Source organism: Lithobates pipiens, unplaced genomic scaffold (genome assembly GCF_037356315.1).
Source record: "Lithobates pipiens isolate NorthernLeopardFrog02 unplaced genomic scaffold, aLitPip1_a1.2 Scaffold_1, whole genome shotgun sequence".
In the NCBI taxonomy this organism is placed as follows: domain Eukaryota; kingdom Metazoa; phylum Chordata; class Amphibia; order Anura; family Ranidae; genus Lithobates; species Lithobates pipiens.
The window spans coordinates 231,350,223-231,370,379 of NW_027507685.1; the positions used below are offsets into that span (position 1 = coordinate 231,350,223).

Sequence of the window (20,157 nt, forward strand, 5' to 3'; positions counted from 1 at the left end):
CTCTAGCAATACACACCAAACAGAGCATGTGCAGAGTGACTCCATAGACTCTGTGTTATCAGGAAATTATTAGGAGTCAGTGGAAGAAGGGGAGGATCAGAGAAGACAGGATCAAACAGCCTTTTTACACAAAGCGAAGAATTAACCCCTTAGGTTCCACAGTGAGTATAACAAGCATGCTTTACTGTATATACACACTGATTTTACTGTTGCGGGTTTAGTAACACTTTAATTGTGGTAATGATTTGTCTTTCCTAACAGGTGAGATGGCACTGCCCTCATACACAGGACGTATGACCGATTGGATCCAGACCAAAGAAGACCCCTCTGTATTCTGGAATGCCATCACAATGATGTCCATCATCACCTTATCCAGGTGAGAGTTTCCTGTGCCTTTGTAGCTCACACATCCCCAAAACATCAGTGATCCACCTCCGTGTTTCACAGTATGAATGGTGTACTTTTCATCATAGGCCTTGTTTATTCCTCTCCAAATGTAGTGTTTTCATGGCTGTGGCCAAAAAGCTAAATTTTGGTCTCAGCACCCCAAGTGACTTTGTGCCAAAAGGTTTGAGGCTTGTTTCTGTGCTGTTTGGTGTATTGTAAGCGGGATACTTTGTGGCATTTGCTTAATAATGGCTTTTTTCTGGTCAGTGGCAGCTGGTGCTCAAAAATTTTTTTTTTGAGGGGGGGCGCAAACAAACTGAAAAAAAAACCCCATCAAGTGCAGCCACTGCACCCATCAAACACAGCCACTGTACCCATAAATTGCTGCCACTGTGCCATCAGACACAGCTACTGTACCCATCAATTTCTGCCAGTGCGCCCATCAATTGCCGACACTGTGCCCATCAATTGCCATCACTATGCGCAATCAATTGCTGCCAGTGTGCCCATCAATTGCAGCAGGTGTGCCCCATCATTTTCTGCCAGTTTGCCCCATCAATTGCCGTCAGTGTGCCCCATCAATTGACGTCAGTGTGCCCCATCAATTGCAGCTACTGTTCCCTACCAAATGCTGGCACTGTGCCTGCCCTGCACTTGCCTGTCCCGGCGCTGTCCTCCACGCTCTGAGTCCTCCATGTCTTCTCCCGTCCTCTTTCTGTCATCTCTGCTATGATTGGAAGCCTGATAGGTGTACAATCACAGCTCCTGTTGCTTCAGCCAATCAGGTGACAGGATAACAAGACCCGAGCATCTGATTGGCTGAGAGGTAGGTCAGTGTTAGGGAAGCGATATGTTTGCTTCTATAACACAGCACTGTGTAAACAGCGAAAGCACAGCAATGCGCCTGCTGTTTACCAATTTGGAAGTCTATTAGAGCCCACAGCTCTAATCAGGATGCCTATTAGAGCCTACAGCTCCAATCAGGCACTTCCGAAAACACACCCACCGCTGTAATTCAGAAAAGGGGCTGGACACCTGAATAGGGGGCGGCAGGGTCGACGATAGATAGATTCATGCATTGCGTGAATCTATCTATTGGTGATAGAGCAGTGCAGGAGAGAGGGGGCAGCGCTACCTGCGCCCTCTATGGACACACCACCACTGCTTCTGGTGACTCGACCATGCAGCCCATCTTTCTTAATGTGCCTCCTTATTGTGCATCTTGAAACAGCCACACCACATGTTTTCAGAGAGTCCTGTATTTCCCCTGGAGTTATTTGTGGGTTTTTCTTTGCATTTTCTTTGCAAATTTTAGTTGGTCTACCTGTCCATGGTTTGGTTTCAACAGAACCCCTCCTTTTCCACTTCTTGATTAGAGTTTGAACACTGCTGATTGTCATTCTCAATTCCTTGGATATCTTTTTATATCCCTTTCCTGTTTTATACAGTTCAACTACCTTTTCCGCAGAGCCTTTGACAATTCTTTTGCTTTCCCCATGACTCAGAATCCAGAAACGTCAGTGCAGCACTGGATGAAAGAGACCTTTTATACACACACACTAATTACAAGCAAACAGATCACAGGTGATCACAAGCAAACAGATCACAAGCAAACAGATCACAAGCAAACAGATCACAAGCAAACAGATCACAAGCAAACAGATCACACCTGTGATCTGTTTGCTTGTAATTAGTGTGTGTGTATAAAAGGTAAATGAGTTTGTGAACTCCTGACAGACCCTTGCATCTTTCATCCAGTGCTGCACTGACGTTTCTGGATTCTGATGTCATTATGAGTAAACACAGCTGATTGATAATAAATGGCTTCAGCCAAACACTAACCATGAGTGCAAGAAATATTTTTGTGTTATCATTCATATTCTCTGAAAAATGGCCAAGAAATCATAAATTCTGCCAGGGTATGTAAACTTATGAGCACAACTGTATGCGAATTGGATGCGTTTTGAACCACATCTAATTTGCATGACATGTGAACCAGCAGCATTCCCTATGGAATGGCGGTTCATTTTTAAAGAGTCCTGTTTGTTATTCAGTCAGGTTCAGGTGCAATTTCAAGTAAAAATTTGCATCTAAATCGCACCTGAACCAGTGAACAAAACCACTCCAGATTCCTTTTAAAATCTGAAACCGCAGCCGAGCTTTAAATGTATGTAGCATCAGTACATACAGTATACAGCACTGTGTTCTGGCAGCGGTACAGGGATGTCCCATCTGGTGCTGAATAAAATCAATCTGAGTTGCTTGAGTACCTCTCACTGCCTAAGGGGCGGTGTTCACCCATTGTGATAGCAATAAAGTTGAATAAATAAAATGTTTTTAAAAGTGTAAAAAAAAACAAAAAACATTTGAATAAACATTTTTCCTGAAAATCGCCATTTGATAAACGGCTGCACAAATATTGTGCAACATACACAATTGCAACAGCAATCCTTTTATTCTCCAGGGCTTTTGCTCTACCTGTCCTTACATTTCATTCATAGAGGCAGAGGAGGCTCTAGGCTTTGTGGGGCCTTAGGCAAAACTTAGACATGAGGCAACACTCACGCCAATAATGGGAAAAATAATTCAAGCAAGAAAAATGTCTGCAGAAAGATGCATGGATATAGCACACGGGTGATCAGCACCACTTCCAGGGCACCCTCCTCACCCATCAGACATATGCAGCCAATGCCAGAGGGGGGGGGGTGAGAAAGAGAGAGGGGTGATAGAGAGATCCCTAGCCCTGTCCCTGTCTGCAGCCCCTCCTGTGCCCCATGTGCCAGTCTGCAGTCCCTGTCTGAGTGAGTGACTTGTATAGCACTACCTGTCTGTGGGAAGGTTTGTGTGATGCTTGGTCCAGTACCTTCCAAGCCAGCAGGATGTTCATAATGGCTAGCAGCATACAGGGTCCATTCTTTTTCTGGGTGGGGACAGTGTTCTCCTCCTTCCAGGGGACCTGTTTGCTGATAGAGTGGTTCCTGGCCGCCAGCACCTTCTGCCCATCTTTGTTTTCTGGGCCCCAGTCAGCCTGTCCTGCAGTTCTTGGAGGTCTTCAGAACTCTTCTCCCTCCAGGGCCTTGCTGCCGATGCTGCTCACCTTCCCCATCAGGCCCGGACTGGGGCAAAAAAAAGGGGCTCAGGCATTTTAGACTGAGCAGTCCATGAGACTGGTCCCCTCCTCGCTCTCCATCCTGACAGATCCCCTGCAGCAGCCAGCGGGAGAAAGGAGACTGGAACCTTGCAGAGCTGCGGGGGTGATGGGGGCCAAGAAAGAGCACAGGGGTGGCAGATAGCATGGAAGTGAGGTGGAGAGCACTTGGGGGGGGGGGGGGGGTAGAGAGCAGCGGGGCTGAGAACACTGGGGGGTGTAGAGCACAGGGGGCAGAGAGTAGGAGAGAGCTGGAGAGCACTGGGGGAGCGAGAGAGCACTGGTGTGGGGGGGGAGCAGAGAGCACTGGGGGGGCAAAGAGAATGGAGATGGAGAGCACTGGGGGAGCGAGAGAGCACTGGTGTGGGGGGGAGCAGAGAGCACTGGGGGAGCGAGAGAGCACTGGGGGGGGCAAAGAGAATGGGGATGGAGAGCACCGGGGCTGGGGAGCACGGTGGGGTGGAGAGCCCTAGGGAGAGGAGCCAGGGAACACATGGAGGGGGCCGGAGAGCATTGTGCGGCAGAAAGCACTGGGAGGAGCCAGGGAGCACATGGGGGGCAGAGAGCACTGGGGGAGCTGAAGAGCACTGTGAGGGGGAGCTAGAAAGCATGGTGGGGTGAAGAGCATTTGGGGAGGTACAATTAATTAAAGGAACCATGAATGCCAACATATACTGTGACATACTGAATCAGACCATGACCACCTCCCTTGAGCATATGTGGGGCATCCTCAAACGGAAGGTGGAGGAGCGCACGTTCTCTAACATCCACCAGCTCTGTGATGTCATCATGGAGGAGTGGAAGAGGACTCCAGTGGCAACCTGTGAAGCTCTGGTGAACTCCATGCCCAAGAGGGTTAAGGCAGTGCTGGAAAATAATGGTGACCACACAAAATATTGACACTTTGGGCCCAATTTGGAAATTTTCACTTAGGGGTGTACTCACTTTTGTTGCCAGCGGTTTAGACATTAATGGCTGTGTGTTGAGTTATTTTGAGCGGACAGCAAATTTACACTGTTACACAAGCTGTACACTCACTACTTTACATTGTAGCAAAGTGTAATTTCTTCAGTGTTGTCACATGAAAAGATAGAAGGAACTATTTTAAAAAAAACGTGAGGGGTGTACTCACTTTTGTGAGATATTGTATGCCCTTTGTGCTGATTTTTCTGTTTTAGCTATACTTGGGCTTTAATTCTTTATGGCCCACATAACTGGGAGCATGGCAGGGGGTGTCCTTTAAGTTCATACTTTGTGCCACAGGGTGTTCTTTTTGCCATCTCACATCATTTGGAGATATGTAAATAGACTGGATATGCTTTTGAATACCATCTTCTTCCTTGCAGTGCCTTGACCGAGTTTTTCTGTGACTGTATCTACAACATCACCATGAGCCTGGTGCACACCCAGACACAGGGCAAGGTCCTCCGCGCCGTCCTGAGGCAGGATGTCACCTTCTTCGATACCGTATCTACAGGTATTCTAGAGCTCACATAAAATGCATAGGTCCGCCTTTGAGCGTGTTTTTAGAACTGCAAAATCATCAGATCCTTATTTTCACCTCTATAGTCGGTTACCTTGTTTTAGTACTTTTTGCCTGTATTCCTGATTTCCTTTGCTATTCTAAAAAAATGTAATTAAATTCAATGCCAATACACAAGAACCAAGTGGAAGCTGGACATACATTTTTGGTATTTCAACCGATTCAGAGAAATTGGACCAAGTTCTAACCATGGGTGGTCCTACCATCTCACCTAAAGTTGTTTACTCTATCAACTATTGTCAAAGAAGCCAGGCCAATCTGTTAGATTGCTTTAGCCCTTGTACACACGGTCGGAGAATCCGTCGGAATGTGTCCTATCAGACCGCATTGTCGGATAAACCGACTGTGTGTGGTATGCATCGGACTGATTCCGTCGGACCCAATTTTCCAACATGTTGGAAATATTTTCCAACCAACTGGTCCGATCGGACATACTCCGATCATGTGTAGAGAATTCAGATCGGACCAAGTGCCACGTATGCTCAGATCAAATTCCTAGACCAAAGCTATTGGCTACTAGCCTGAACGTAGTCCCATCATAACTAAATAACGTCATCACGTTCTTAATGATCAGATTTTCCGACAACTTGGTCTGACTGTGTGTATGCAACAGTTTCGGGCACAATCCGTCGGACAAAATCAGACGGATTTGGTTGGCAGAATGTCCGACCGTGTGTACAGGGGCTTAGATTTCTGTAAGCTGAACAAGGAAACCTATTAGTATTGAGCTATTAGCTGAAGGCAGGATAGGCTTCCCCGAGGAGATGCGTTGTCAGGGATCACCTAAAGGTGGACAGAGTAGGAGATAGAAGGACAGATTGGGGTAGGGAATTCCAGAGGATGAGAGAGGCTCTGGAGAAGTCCTGGAGACGAGCTTGAGAGGAGGAGACAATGAAGCTAGAGAGCAGTATTATCTACAGTCCTAACGCTATAAATTTTGAGAGCCTCCATAGTAGGAGCACATATATAATAATGGATAGATTGAGGGTAGGGATGCTTGGAGGGAGCCCACTCTTTCTTATAGGCACAGGGGCACATTGGACACTCAGCATAAAGCAGTGTTTCTCAACTCCAGTCCTCAAGGCGCCCCAACAGGTTATGTTTTCAGCTTTTCCATTATTTTGAACAAGTGATTTGATCAGTTTCACTGCCTTAGTAATTACCACAGCAGTTCCATCTGAGGGAAATCCTGAAAACATGACCTGTTGGGGCGCCTTGAGGACTGGAGATGAGAAACACTGGCATAAAGCACAATGGCAGCAAATGTGTCCAGTGCGCCCTCTCACCAAATAACCAAGAGTACTAACAAATGGTTTACCACAAAGAAAATTGTCCTGTGCAACAGTTTGCGTTAAAAACAGGGCTTTAGCATATTATCCAGTCCGCCCCTGTGCCTTTAACCACTTCAGCCCCAGGAGGTTTTACCCCCTTCATGACCAGCCCATTTTTTGCTATACGGCACTGCGTTCATTTAACTGACAATTGCGTGGTTGTGTGACACTGTACCAAAATAAAATTGATGTCCTTTTTTTCTCACAAATAGGGTTTACTTTTGGTGGTATTTGATCACCTCTGCGGTTTTTATTTTTTGCGCTAGAAACAAAAAAAGACCGACAATTTAAAAAAACCAAAACAATATTTTTTTATTTCTGCTATAATAAATATTCAACAAAAAAATGTAAAAAATCAAATGTCTTCATCAGTCTAATATGTGTTCTGCTACATATTTTTGGTAAAAAAATCCCAGTAGGCGTATATTGATTGGTTTGAGCAAAAGTTATCGCATCTACAAACTATTGTTAGCAGGAACACAAGATCACTCTGTTTATCCCTGTCAGAATGGCGATCTGCCTTGTTTACATCGGCAGACCGCCGATCTGTCTCTCTGGGGAGAGAACGTGGGTGGGTGGCGGACATCATGTCCGCTGGACCCGCTGATTGGCTCCCCCTCTGGCCAATCAGCGTGCGAGCGCACGCCCCCGCTGGCTATTGCAGGAAATGACATACAGGTACGTAGTTTCGCGCATCAGAGCCGACCGGCCGCAGTATATGCAAGTGATTAACCAGTTCCCGACCGGCGCACGCCGATGTACGTCGGCAGAATGGCACGGGCAGGCATATTGGCGTACGGTCGCAGGTCCGGTCGCAGGTATCCCCGTGGACTCGATCGCCGCGGGGATACCCGTGATCGTCTCACGGGGCGGCTGAACGGGGAGATGCTGTTGTAAACAGCATGTCCCCGTTCTGCCTAGCAACAAGTGACACTGATCTCTGCTCCATGTGATTGGAGCAGAGATCAGTGTTCACTAACACAAAACCCAGCCCCCCACAGTTAGTAACACGCCCCTAGGAACACTTAACCCCTACACTGCCACCCCCTGGTTAACCCCTTCATTGCCAGTGTCATTTACACAGTAAAAATTTATAGCATTGATTGCTGTATAAATGACAATGGTCCCAAAAATGTGTCAAAAATGTCTGATATGTCCACCATAATGTCGCAGTCACAATAAAAATCACTGATCACCGCCAATACTAGTAAAAAATATATTAATAAAAATGCCATAAAACTATCCCCTATTTTGTAATTTTGTAACTTTTGCGCAAACCAATCAATAATCGCTTATTGCGATTTTATTTTTTCAAAAATATGTAGAAGAATACGTATCGGCCTAAACTGAGGAAAAATTTTTTTTATATACTGTATATATATTTTTGGGGGATATTTATAACAAAAAGTTATTTTTGTTTATAGCGCAAAAATAAAAACCGCAGGGGTGATCAAATACCACCAAAAGAAAGCTCTATTTGTGAAAAAAAAAGGATGTAAATTTTGTTTGGGAGCCACGTCGCACGACCGCGCAATTGTCAGTTAAAGCGACGCAGTGCCAAATCGCAAAAAGTGATCTGGTCTTAAGCCAGCAAAATGGTCCGGTCTGAAAGTGGTTAAAGGCACAGGGGCACACTGGACACCCAGCAGATAACACATTGGCTGCAAACGTGTCCAGTGTGTCCCCCCAAGTAACCAACAGTTCAAATGGTTTGCAACAAACCAAATTTTCTTGTGTAACAGTTTACGTTAAAAACAGGGCTTTAGCATATTATCCAGTGCGCCCCCTGTGCCTTTAAAGTTTCCCTCCAGGCTCACCTGCCCTCTGTCTATCTAATATAGTGCTTCTCCTATGGCGGTTCTCGTAATTTATAGGGTTAGGATGGTAGATAATAATGGGGTGCCTTGTCGCGGCCTCTGCAGACGACGCATGTATTTACAAATGTGTGCAGACTAAACCTCTGTTTTTAACGTGAACTGTTAAACAGGATCCTTTGGTTTGTTGCAGGCTGGCAAGTTGAGCTGGGAATTTTTCTTTTTTTGTTTGACCGACTCTTTCCCTGGCAGGTGACATCACATCACGCGTCACTTCTGACATTACCGCGATGAGTGAATCGCTCAGTTCAGACCTGAGCCTACTGATGTGGTACCTGATGAGACTCATCTTCCTGGTAACTTACATGCTCAGCTTGTCTATGAAGCTCACGCTCTTCACTGTACTGTGCCTATTCGTCATCACACTCGTGCCACAGCTATCAGGATCCTTTTACCAGGTAAGTCTCAGTTTTCAAGGGATTCAAATCTTAGAAGAAAATAATTTATTCAGCGAGTAAGCGGCTCATAACTCTTAAAAACATGCGTGCAATTCTTCCCATACAGATGCAGTAGAGCTGCACGATTAATCGTTAAAGAATCGAGATAGCGATTCTACCCCCTTTGTGATCTTAAAGCGGTTGTATAGCCCGCTTGCAATTTTTATCTACAGGTAAGCCTATAATAAGGCTTACCTGTAGGTAAAAGGAATGTCTCCTAACCCTGTACGGTTGCCATGATTACCATGCACAGCTGCACAGGATTCTGAGTGCTCCAGTTTTAGTAAATCTACACCCACAGTATATTCATAATTGAATCTTGGGGCACGTTGTTTATTTCCTACAGCTCTGTGTAGGAGCTTGCTGTAATAAAGACCACTCACTGCTGCTCTCTCTCCTTGTGCAAGGTGACTGGTCTTGTCTCCGCCCCCTCCTGTAGAGTTCCACAGACATTCTGTAGTGGGTGGAGCTGCTAGGCCCCTCCCACAGCTCTCATTTCTGCACAGTGATGCTACCTTTACAAGGTGTTAACTGGTTGTGCAAAGGCATTTGGTGCACACAGAGTGGATTTATATCCTTTGTGGCTTTTAAAGGAATTTACCTAAAGGAATGTTTTTGTGCCTGTAGCTTATTTTCTTTTCTTTTTTTTTTGCTTTCCTCTCCTTACATTGACAGCGTGTAAAAAGGGGAGCCGATCAGCTGCATTTCTTCTCAGGGGACACTGTACAGATAATCAGGGCATTGATTATTAGTGCAGCCCCAACAGTGCCCAGCAGTGATGTCAATCAGTGATGCCAATCAGCTCTGCCCTTCAGTGCCCATCAGTGCCGCCAATCAGTGTCCATCAGTGCTGCCTATCAGTGCCCATCAGTGTGGCATATTAGGCCCCATTCACAACTGAGCGTTTTGTAGCTTGAAGCCTGAAGCTACAAAGTGCTTGAGGGGGAAAAAATCCATTATTCTCTATGGAGATTGTTCACATCTCCATTTCAAGTTGCCTGAAGCTCAAACAAGTTCTGGACCCTTTTTGTTGCTCTAATCGGGCAGATTTGGGCGCTTTTGGAGCATATTCACCCAGAAAACAGGTGACAACATAGCAACAAATGATGAAACAGATGATCATTTTTCCTATTGGCTAATAAAAAAAACGCCAAAGCTCACAAAACTTCGGATAACGCTGCATGGAAATACGCGCGACAAAACACCTGAAGAAGGCGCAAAAATATTCTACGCTTAGGTGTGAATGGGGTCTTAGTGCCTCCTCATCAGTGCCACCCCATTAGTGCAGCCATCAGAGCCCATCAGTGAAAGAGAAGAATTACTTATTTGCAACATTTTCAAACAGAAACTAAGTAAAAAAATATGTTTTTTTCTAAATTCTGGGGTTTTTTTTGTTTGTTTTTTTAGCAAAAAATAAAAAAACCTAGTGGTGATTAAACCACCAAAAGAAAGCTCTATCTGTCTAAAAAAAAAAAAAAAAAAAATTCTAATTTCATTTCGGTACAGTATTGTATGACCGCGCAATTGTCATTCAAAGTGTCACGGCGCTGAAAGCTGAAAATTGGCCTGGGCAGGGAGGGAGTAAAAGTGCCCAGTATTGAAGTGGTTAAAGGCAACTTTTAAGTTTCCCTATATAGACCTTTACATATGTCAACTTATGTAATAAACTAGCTTGTAGTTTGGATTTAGACGTTCTTTATCCTGTAAGGCAGTCGCCATCAACCCTGTCCTCAGGGCCCACTAACAGGCCAGGTTTTATGTATTACCTTGGGGGAGATGCAGGCTAGAATACGGCAATCACTGAGCAGCAAATGATATCACCTGTGATGTATTTCAGTTATCCCGCAAACCTGGCCTGTTAGTGGGCCCTGAGGACAGGGTTGATGACCACTGCTGTAAGGTGTATTTACTACTGCTTACTAGTGATGGGCTCGGGCGTGTTCGCACAGCCACATGCAGAGCCTGCCAGGAAGTCGGCACGGCGCTGCGCTAATCACAGGCAGTGAGACATTTTCCCGATGTGCTGCTGCAGAGATCGGGGCTCTGCACGTGGCTGTGCGAACACGCCCGAGCCCATCACTACTGCTTACAGACCAAGTTGCTATCTGTAGACCCATTTGGTTATTGTGGGCCCATGTTTTAGAGAATGCATTCCGGAGACTCGTGATGTCACAGTGGCAGGAGGTACGGACAACTGACAACTGAGACAACTGGAGCAAAAAAACAATCCGTGTTGCTGTCACTTGTAGACTTTAAGAATGAACTGAAATTTTTTTGTATCCATTGTTCTATCCTTCAGAATCTGGCCAGGCGGGTCCAGGAATCCCTCTCGAAAGTCAATCAGGTGGCTCTGGAGACATTCTCCAACATGAAAACGGTGCGCAGCTTTGCCAACGAGGAGGGCGAATGTCTGCGGTATGAGGCAAGGCTCCAGGATACCTACCAGCTGAATAAGAAGGAGTCCCTGGCGTATGCTTTCAGTACGATGGCCAACAGTGTGAGTACAGCATGAACTTTCTCTGGGGTGTTCTATTTTAAAGTGGAACTTTAGTCAGAAAATGAGTCAGAAAAGTCCTGCTAGATCACATCAGGTTGGCCCCTTTAGCAGGTGTAGCTATGTAAAACATTACAAATAAGTGCCTGTACTGTTTAAAATCCAGCAATGCACTGTCCCATCCTGCTCTGCACATGCTCAGTTGCTCTCCATTTTTAGGCACTGCCAAGTTTGTAGAGGCCGATCTGCTGACAGCCTCAAAGTGGAATTAAACCCTCCTATCCTTTACAGCCAAAAAAGCCGCTTCTGTTTGATCTGCAACTGCCATGGTGCTACACTTGTGATCAGTTATGACACCGGCTATTTGATGGTTTGATAGTTTGGTTGAGGACACAAGCAATATGACGGTTAGCAATCCCAGCATTCCAGGATTGTAACTGTTTTTTGAAACCAATAAATCGATTGGTTTTGTTCTGCTTTATGATTTACTGCTGTTCAGGGGCTCTGGGCTTCAGCAAAATGGCAGCCTCAGGAAAGAAGAAACAGGAGCAATGCTGGAGGAAATTTGCAACACTCATTAATATTGGTAGCATAATTATTAATGTGGAATGTACGTTCTTTGCTAAAAACATTATTTTTGCTGTTATGGGTAAAGTTCTGCTTTAACTTAATTCCATGCGTTTTGTAAACGTAGTGGCCCTAAACCTAAAGGTTTTTTACCTTAAAGTGATTGTAAAGTCTAGTTTTCTTTTAAATAACAAACATGTTATACTTTCCTTTCTTTTGTGGTTTTGCACAGAGCAGCCCAGATCCTCCTCTTCTCGGGACCCTCTTTGGTGCTCCTGGCCCCTCACTCCTGTTGAGTGCCCCCACAACAAGCAGCTTGCTATGGGGGCACCTGAGCTGAGCTGGAGCTCTGTGTGTCCATTCAGACACGGAGCTGCTATTCTGCCCCACCCTCTATCTCTCCTGATTGGCTAACTCACTTTGATTAACAGCCGCGGGAGCAAATGGCGTCACTGCTGTGTCTCAGCCAATCAGGAGGGAGAGTTCCAGATGGCCTAGGGACTTGTGGACATCGCTGAACAGAGAGGGGGCTCAGGTAAGTATTGGGGGGGGAGGGGGCTGCTGCACACAGAAGGCTTTTTATCGTAATACAAAGAATGTATTAAGATAAAAAAAAAAACTTCTACCTTTACAACTCCTTTAATGCATTCTATGCATCAAGGCAGAGTTCTACCCATTTAAAGTCAGCAGCTACAAAAAGTGTAGCTGCTGACTTTTAATAATCAGACACTCACCTGTCCCACGGTCCAGTGATGCAGGCTCACAAAGCCTCGCTCCTATTCCTCTCCTCTCTGAGGCGCTGACATTCTAACTGTGGGAGCCCAACTGTGGCTTCGTAGCCGGGCGAGCCGCTCTGCGCGCTGTGAATGGTCGGGCAGTCTTCTGGGACCTGTGATATGTTCCAGAAGATTGCAGGGAGGGAGGGGGGAAGAGGTGAACTTCCTTCCAGCCCGGGAGGAAGTGGGAGCTGTGTGCCTGTAAAAACTGGATACCTGCCACCCCCCCCAAAAAAAATGACATGCCAAATGTGGCATGTCAGGGGATCACCATCACCTAAGTTCCATTTTTTGGGTGGAACTCCGCTTTAAGGTAAAAAAATCTTCTGTGCTGCAGCATCCCCCCAGCCCCTTCCCCCTTCCTTTTTCGCACCTGAGCCCAGTCCAACTCAGCGATATGCACGAGAGCAGCGGCTGTCTCTCTCCTCTTTGGGACACCCACCTCCCCTGGGGACAGGGACCCCTTCTCACCTGGGGGCAGTAACTTCATCTGCCCTGGAGAAAAGGACCTCATCTCTTCTGGGGACGGGGACCCCATCCTGCCTAGGGACAGTCCCCCAATGGGGCACCTAAAAATAAAAAAAAAACGAATAAAAAAAAAAATACTGATACCAGTGGTGGAACTACAGGGCTCACAAAGGTCATACCTGTGACCATGTCCTGGAGTTCCACCGCCGGACTCGGAGGGAAGGGCCCTGGCTGGGGTTCAGGGGGGCCCTTCATGGTTTCTTGCATCAGGGCCCTGAAGGCTCTAGTTATGCCACTGACTTAACCCATTGAGCGCTGCCCACTCATAGCCTTCTTGTATGCCACATTCCCACATTTTTTGGTCAGCTGCACTGGCACTGTTTTTTTCTCCAATGACTCAATTAAACTTTTTATGCCATGTTCCACGGTTCTAGCATTTGAGGTTTTTATGCTTCTATTTTCTATATGTTAAGCTAACGACACTCCAAAATTGATTTGCTGATGTGATTTTGGTGTAGATGCTGTGCAATTTGAGTGATACAGAATGAATGGCTCAAATCACACTGCTGCAGAATTGCATGTGATTCCTGTCCAAATTGCATCTAGTTCCTGCAGCACATAAGTGTGAACCCATCCTGAAAGGAGCCTTTTAGTAGGTTTGCTTACACTGAATGAGTGACTTGTATAGCGCTACCTATGCAAACTGAATCGCCTCAAGGTGCTTTCTTTCCACTGGTGTCCATCTGCAGCTTTTTTTATGTGGTCCTTTAACCTGTAGGGTCCCGACACACTTACAACATTGACATACGCATATTATGGCCAATTTTTTTGGACAAGGTCTAATTAACCTACCAGCATGTCTTTGGAGCGTGGAAGGAAACCGGAGTACCCAAAGGAAACCCACACAGGCACAGGGAGAGCATGCAAACTCCAGGTAGATGGTGTTGTGGTCGGGATTTGAACCAGAAACCCTATTGCTGCTAGGTGAAAGTGCTAACCACTACACCACTGTGCTGCCCATGCCTGGCTTCTGGAATGAGCAAATATTTATTTGGGCTCTTAACCTCCTCCCGCCCGAGTTATAGCCGAATGACGGCTACAGCGCGGGCCTTAATTGGCTGGAGACCGTCATATGACGTCCTCCCGTGCATGAGCTGCCTGCTCGCACCCCGCCGGGCTCTGTGATTACCAATCACCGCTCTGTGATCACAGAGTCCTTACCATGTGATCAGCTGTCAGCCAATGGCAGATCACGTGATGCAAACAGAAGATCGGTAATTGGTTATTTTGTTTTCCCCTCCCGCTGTCAGCATGTACCGTAAAAATTTGTGATTTTCTTTTCTCCTTGAAGTTTTCAGGTTTGGCTCTGAAGGTGGGCATTCTGTATTTTGGTGGAAAGTTAGTGACGAAGGGAGAGGTCAGCGGAGGAGAACTGGTGTCTTTTGTGATGTATGAGCTGCAGTTTACATCAGCCGTAGAGGTAAGAACTTGAATCATTCAAAGAACAAATATACATACACCACTGTGCAAACATTTTTAGGCAGGTGTAGAAAATGCTGTAAGTGAAGAATACTTTCAGGAATACAAGTGTTTGTTGATAATTTTTCTTTTTCTCAATTAACAAAATGGAAAGTAAATGAACAGAAGAGAAATCCAAATCAAATCAATATTTGTTGTGATCGCTCTTTGCCTTCAAAACAGCATTTCTCAGCATTGAGGACACCATTGATCCTGACCAAATCTCCAGCCCCATTTGCAGAAATGCAGCCCCAAACTTGCAAGGAACCTCCACCATGCTTCACAGTTGCCTGCAGACACTCATGATTGTATGCTCTTCAGCCCTTTGCGCACAAACTGCCTCCTGCTACAGCCAAATATTTCACATTTTGACTCATCAGTCCAGATCAGCGGCTTTCAGTGGCGACTGGTGGTATATTTTGTGGTGGGGGGGTGGCAAACAGTCCCCCCCCAGTCGGTCAGTCGGGTCACAGGCACCCACCCCCTGGTCGGTCCCCGCACTTACCCCATCTAGGTCTCGAGCAGCGCTTCCTCCAGGCGGCGGCTTCACCTGCGTCTCCGCCTCCTGGGCTTCGTGGCGGCTTCCCCTGCGTCTCCTCCCTGCTCCTCCTCAGCGGTCAGTAGGATCACTTCTCTTCCAATCAGATGATGACCCACTTCCTGATTGGCTGGGAGGAGAATCAGGAAGACAATAGCGAATGTTAATTTGCTATTGTCACATAACTGGGTGGGCTCGGGATGCATTGCTCTGGGCCCGGAGCCCACCCTTTTTTGAAGCCTAGTAGAGCCTCTGACTCTAATCACGTGCTTCTAAAAACAAAAACAAAAAAAAAACATTGGAATCAATGCTTTCAGTGTCCTTAATGTAGATTAGGGGGCCGGACACATAGATTGGTGGGCGGAGCCTGTGCAGGCCACCACTGTCTGCTTCCATTTTTGCTGCTCTCCAGTTAGTTGAGTCTCTTAGCCTTGTTTCCACATCAGAGTTATGTCCTTTTGGTCGCAATTCTTCCATGAAGACCTGTACCTGGGTCCCACGGGTTTTTGGCAGTTCTGTGCTAATGGTAGTCCTGGACATCTTATGATGTGGAAGGGAAGTAAGAATGATGTGTCTTTCATCTGCTGGTTTACTTGGCCGACCACTGCATCTGTGGTCCTCCAGTTTGCCCAATTCTATGTGCTTCTTCAAAAGAGCTTGAACAGCACATCTTGAAACCTCAGTCTGCTTTGAAATCTTTGCCTGGGAGAGAACTTGCTGATGCAATATGTCTACCTTGTGTCTTGTTGCTGTGCTCAGCCTTGCCATGGTGTATGACCTGTGACATGAAGCAGTCTTCCACAACCTCACCTTAGTAGCAGAGTTTGGCTGTTCCTCACCCAGTTTTAAGTCTTCTACACAGCTGTTTCTGTTTCAGTTAAAGAAAGGCTCCACCTAAAAATGGAAGATCCGCTTATCTGCCTCCCCCCCCTTTCCAGTGCCACATTTGGCGCTTTTGTGGGGGGGGGGGGAGCAGGTACCTGCAGCGAGATCACCTGGAAGTTTGGCCCCCCTCCTTCCCCCACCGCTGGGCCATTCAGAAAGCGTGCTTTGCCCATGTAGGAAGCAATGGCGGCGGCAGCACCCGAGAGCCGCCGGAAAAAATCAGTTGGGGTGCTGACATCCCTGGACAGGTAAGTGTCCTTATATTAGAAGTCAGCAGCTACAGTATTTCTAGTTGCTGATTTTTATTTTTTTCTGAAGGAGGCTGGACCTCCTCTTTAATGACTGTGTTACTTTTAACCCACATATGAAATTGATGATCATTAGCACCTGCTTGATATCATTTCTTAACCACTTCCCACCCGGCCAATGCAGATATACAGCCGGGTGGGAGCCGTCTACTTCTGATAGGACGTTCAGGAACGTCCATCAGAAGGTGCGTGCCCACGCAGCGGCGCGATCCCGATGTGCCCGTGTCACCCGGACACGGCGCATCTCAGATCGGCAGGAGGGCTCTCTGATTGGCCCTCCTGATCACATGACGGCCGTGTCCAATCACGGCCGTCATGTGATGTAAATAAACAGCCGGTTGCTAGGCTCCTCTCCTCACACAGAAGTCATCGCTGAGGAGAGGAGAGCAGATCGCTGCAGCCGGCTGATGATCAGTGAGTATGAGCTGTTTTACAGCTTTTTACTCACTGATCACCAGTCTAGTGTAATACACAACACACACCACACAGTATAAACATAGTCCCCACATATGTCCCCAAAACATACATGTCCCCAAAACATACATGTCCCCAAATAATAAAAACACATGTCCCTAATAATAAAAACATGTCCCTCACATATGTCCCACGAAAATCACATGTTCCAATGATTATCTGCACACATATGTACGTGATCACCTGCACACATATGTACATGATCATTTGAGTACATATGTCCGTGATCACACAAACCAATTATTATACACTTAACGGAATTTTTTTACCAAAAACATGTAGCAGAATACATTTTGGTTTAAATTTATGCCAAAATTAGATTTTATTGGATTTCTTTTAAAATCGAAAAAAGAAAATATTTTTTTTTTTCCAAATTTCTGCATTTTTGCGCTTATATCGCAAAAAATAAAAAACTGAGTCGTGAATAAATACCACCAAAATAAAGCTCTATTTGTGCGAACAAAATGATAAAAATTTCATTTGGGTACAGTGTAGCATGACCGTGCAATTGTCATTGAAAGTGCTAGAGCGCTGAAAGCTGAAAATTGGGCTGGGAAGGAAGGGGCGAAAGTGCCCTGTATTGTAGTGGTTAATCACACGCCTGACTTTAATCCTACAAAATGTGCAATTGTAGGAATTGTTGCTGGTTTGAGGCCAAAGGGTTGTCATAATGTTGATTTGTTTAGGTTATACTTATGTTCGCTTATTTTGATTTTGTAAATTGATAAAAATAAACAGTAAATATCTCTCTCTCTCTCTCTCTCTCTCTCTCTCTCTCTCTCTCTCTCTCTCTCTCTCTCTCTCACTCACTCACTCACTCACACACACACACACACACACACACACACACACACACACACACATATATAATAGAGAGAGAGATAATATATATATATATATATATATATATATATATATATATATATATATATATATATATATATATAATTTATTATTGATTTATATTGTTTGGTTATTATACTGTATGTATAAGATTATCTACATCAAGGTGATCCCTTTTACATGCATATAGTATATAAAAAAAAAATAATAAAAGACTATAAATGCCCTTGAAAACCAGATAATATTTGGTTCTACAAAAGAAAAAAAATGAAAAATACGAGGAAGTCCTAAAAGTCTTCTTTGCATCTTGCTCAGGTCCTGCTAAGAATGTACCCCGATGTCCGAAAAGCAGTTGGATCCTCAGAAAAAGTCTTTGAATACATGGACAGAACTCCACAGATGACAACTGTAGGAAACCTTCGGCCACAAAACCTTAACGGCCACGTCCAGTTTAGAAACGTCACCTTCTCTTACCCTAAGCGACCAGATCAACCAGCTCTTCAGGTACCGTCACAAAGTCTGCCATCTCCAGTTCCTTCAAAACACAAAAAGGACAATAGTACACAGACCAATGTGTGCTGAGTGTAGTTACCCATGCAGATGACTGCGGTAAAATGCAGCCTGATCAATGCCCATATGCAGCCTCACCTCAGATTACTGCTGCCTCGTAGGGGACAGGGAGGGGGGCGGACGAGTGCTGTCATATTACATAAAGTGAGAATCTCCTGTTTACTCGGCGGCCTTGTTAATACAAAGTCCCGCCTCCTGGAACGGCTTCTATGATAGACAGAACACTGGTCCAATGCCGGCCCAGGAGATGGGACTTCCTATTATAAAGGCTGCTGAGTAAACAGGAGATTCTTGCTGTATGTAATCTGACGGCGCTCGTCCCGCCCCCCTCCCTGTCCCCTCCGAGGCAGCCCAAATTGCAGTATTAGCGTATAATGGGCACACACTATTTGCACCTGATTTTCAGCGTGAAAAATTGTGTATTATACGCAAATAAATACAGGTATTAATTTTTAATTTTTTAATTATTAATGAATATCTTGTAACCCAGTTTTTATGAATTCGTAGTAATTTCTTTGTACTCATCTACCTTGTTTATGAATAAACTATACTATTTTGATTCATGCGTTAGATCACGCGCCTTCTGCCCTCTTCCTTCCACTTACCCCTACAATTGCGTTATGAGAATCTTTTTATGCTGAGAAGACTACACATGGATGTAATTGTAATAATGTCTACCTTCTAAATCCCCAGGATGTCTCCTTTGAGCTACGTCCAGGTCAAGTGACGGCACTGGTGGGCCCTTGTGATGCCGGCAAATCCACAGTGGTCCAGTTGTTGCTCAGGTTTTATGAACCACAGAATGGGGAGATCCTACTGGATGGGGAACCTTTGTTTGAATATGACAACATGTATTACTGCAAAAAGGTTTGTGTGCTGTTTTTATATTATTAGATAGGAATGGTCACTGCCTCTTAGGGCATTGCTAGTGTTTTGGAATTCAGCAAAGACCACTTGTCTTATGACGGAATTCACACAAAGTTCATTCGTAACTGATGAATAGTAAACTGTGTTTGTGATGCTTCGGTTTATGAATGCACAGGAGGATCTGTCTGCTGTTCATTCATCTGCAGTGCAGCTGAGGCTTCAGAAAGGAACTTGGGAACTATCTGTGTCTCAAAAGTGAGATTTCAGGGGTCCGATTAGACCCCCCCACAGCATTGTGAAAAAAGTTAAACATTATTTGAAAAAAAATGGTAAAAAAAAAAGAAAAATCAGACAAAAATGTCCAATAAGACTAAAAAACCATGCCAAATTTTTAGCATAATTTAGCCACACCCACTGTTTGCCATGGTGTGCTACACGCACCACAGGTCACCATCTCCCTGGTAGGGGTACCAGTGTAGTACTTTGGCAGGGGTCCATGATGCTATTAAGGTGGCACTGTCTTCCATAAGCGCACAGAACAAAAAAAAAAAATTAAAAAAGAACCACGATGAGCTTAGCAGAGGTTGTCAGGTTTATTCAGAATATAAATATTTACCAATAGTCAATATTTTAATTATTTGTCACCAGGGCATACTTGGGCTCCAGGCCAAGTGGTGTCATCTTTGGTACAGAACAATTACATTATCATAGTGTGCTACATAACATTGTTTCTTTTTTTTTTTAAGTGACTTGGATCTCTTAGGCTCGGTTCACACAGGGGCGGCACGACTTGCAGCGCGACTCACAGACGCGACCTGCACACGACTTCAGCGGCGACTTGCAAAATGACTTCTGTATAGAAGTCAATGCAAGTCGCCTGAAGTCTCCCCAAAAATAGTACAGGAACCTTTTTTCTAAGTCGGAGCGACTTGAGTCGCTCCTATTAGAACGGTTCCATAGTACAGAACTGATTGCGACTTGTCAGGCGGCTAAGTCGCCTGGACAAGTCGCCCCTGTGTGAACCGAGCCTTACCACATGTTGTATGTATTTCCGATGGTAGTTTTCAATAGTTTACTCCCTGTAGGAGAAGGGTCTGGAGGTTCTCAGCTCTCTGGTCTGGTTACATAT

The 20,157-nt window shown here is 45.3% G+C and overlaps 1 protein-coding gene across 1 annotated transcript in view; it reads left to right on the forward strand.

Moving 5' to 3' along the window:
* Nucleotides 1-20,157, forward strand: part of TAP1 (transporter 1, ATP binding cassette subfamily B member) — a 44,447-nt gene that overhangs the window by 16,405 nt on the left and 7,885 nt on the right. The window contains exons 3-9 of the mRNA XM_077484605.1: nucleotides 262-376; nucleotides 4,882-5,012; nucleotides 8,476-8,681; nucleotides 11,020-11,217; nucleotides 14,377-14,505; nucleotides 17,907-18,095; nucleotides 18,855-19,028. Coding sequence (XP_077340731.1) covers nucleotides 262-376; nucleotides 4,882-5,012; nucleotides 8,476-8,681; nucleotides 11,020-11,217; nucleotides 14,377-14,505; nucleotides 17,907-18,095; nucleotides 18,855-19,028 — 1,142 coding nt within the window. The remainder of the gene's footprint in view (nucleotides 1-261; nucleotides 377-4,881; nucleotides 5,013-8,475; nucleotides 8,682-11,019; nucleotides 11,218-14,376; nucleotides 14,506-17,906; nucleotides 18,096-18,854; nucleotides 19,029-20,157) is intronic.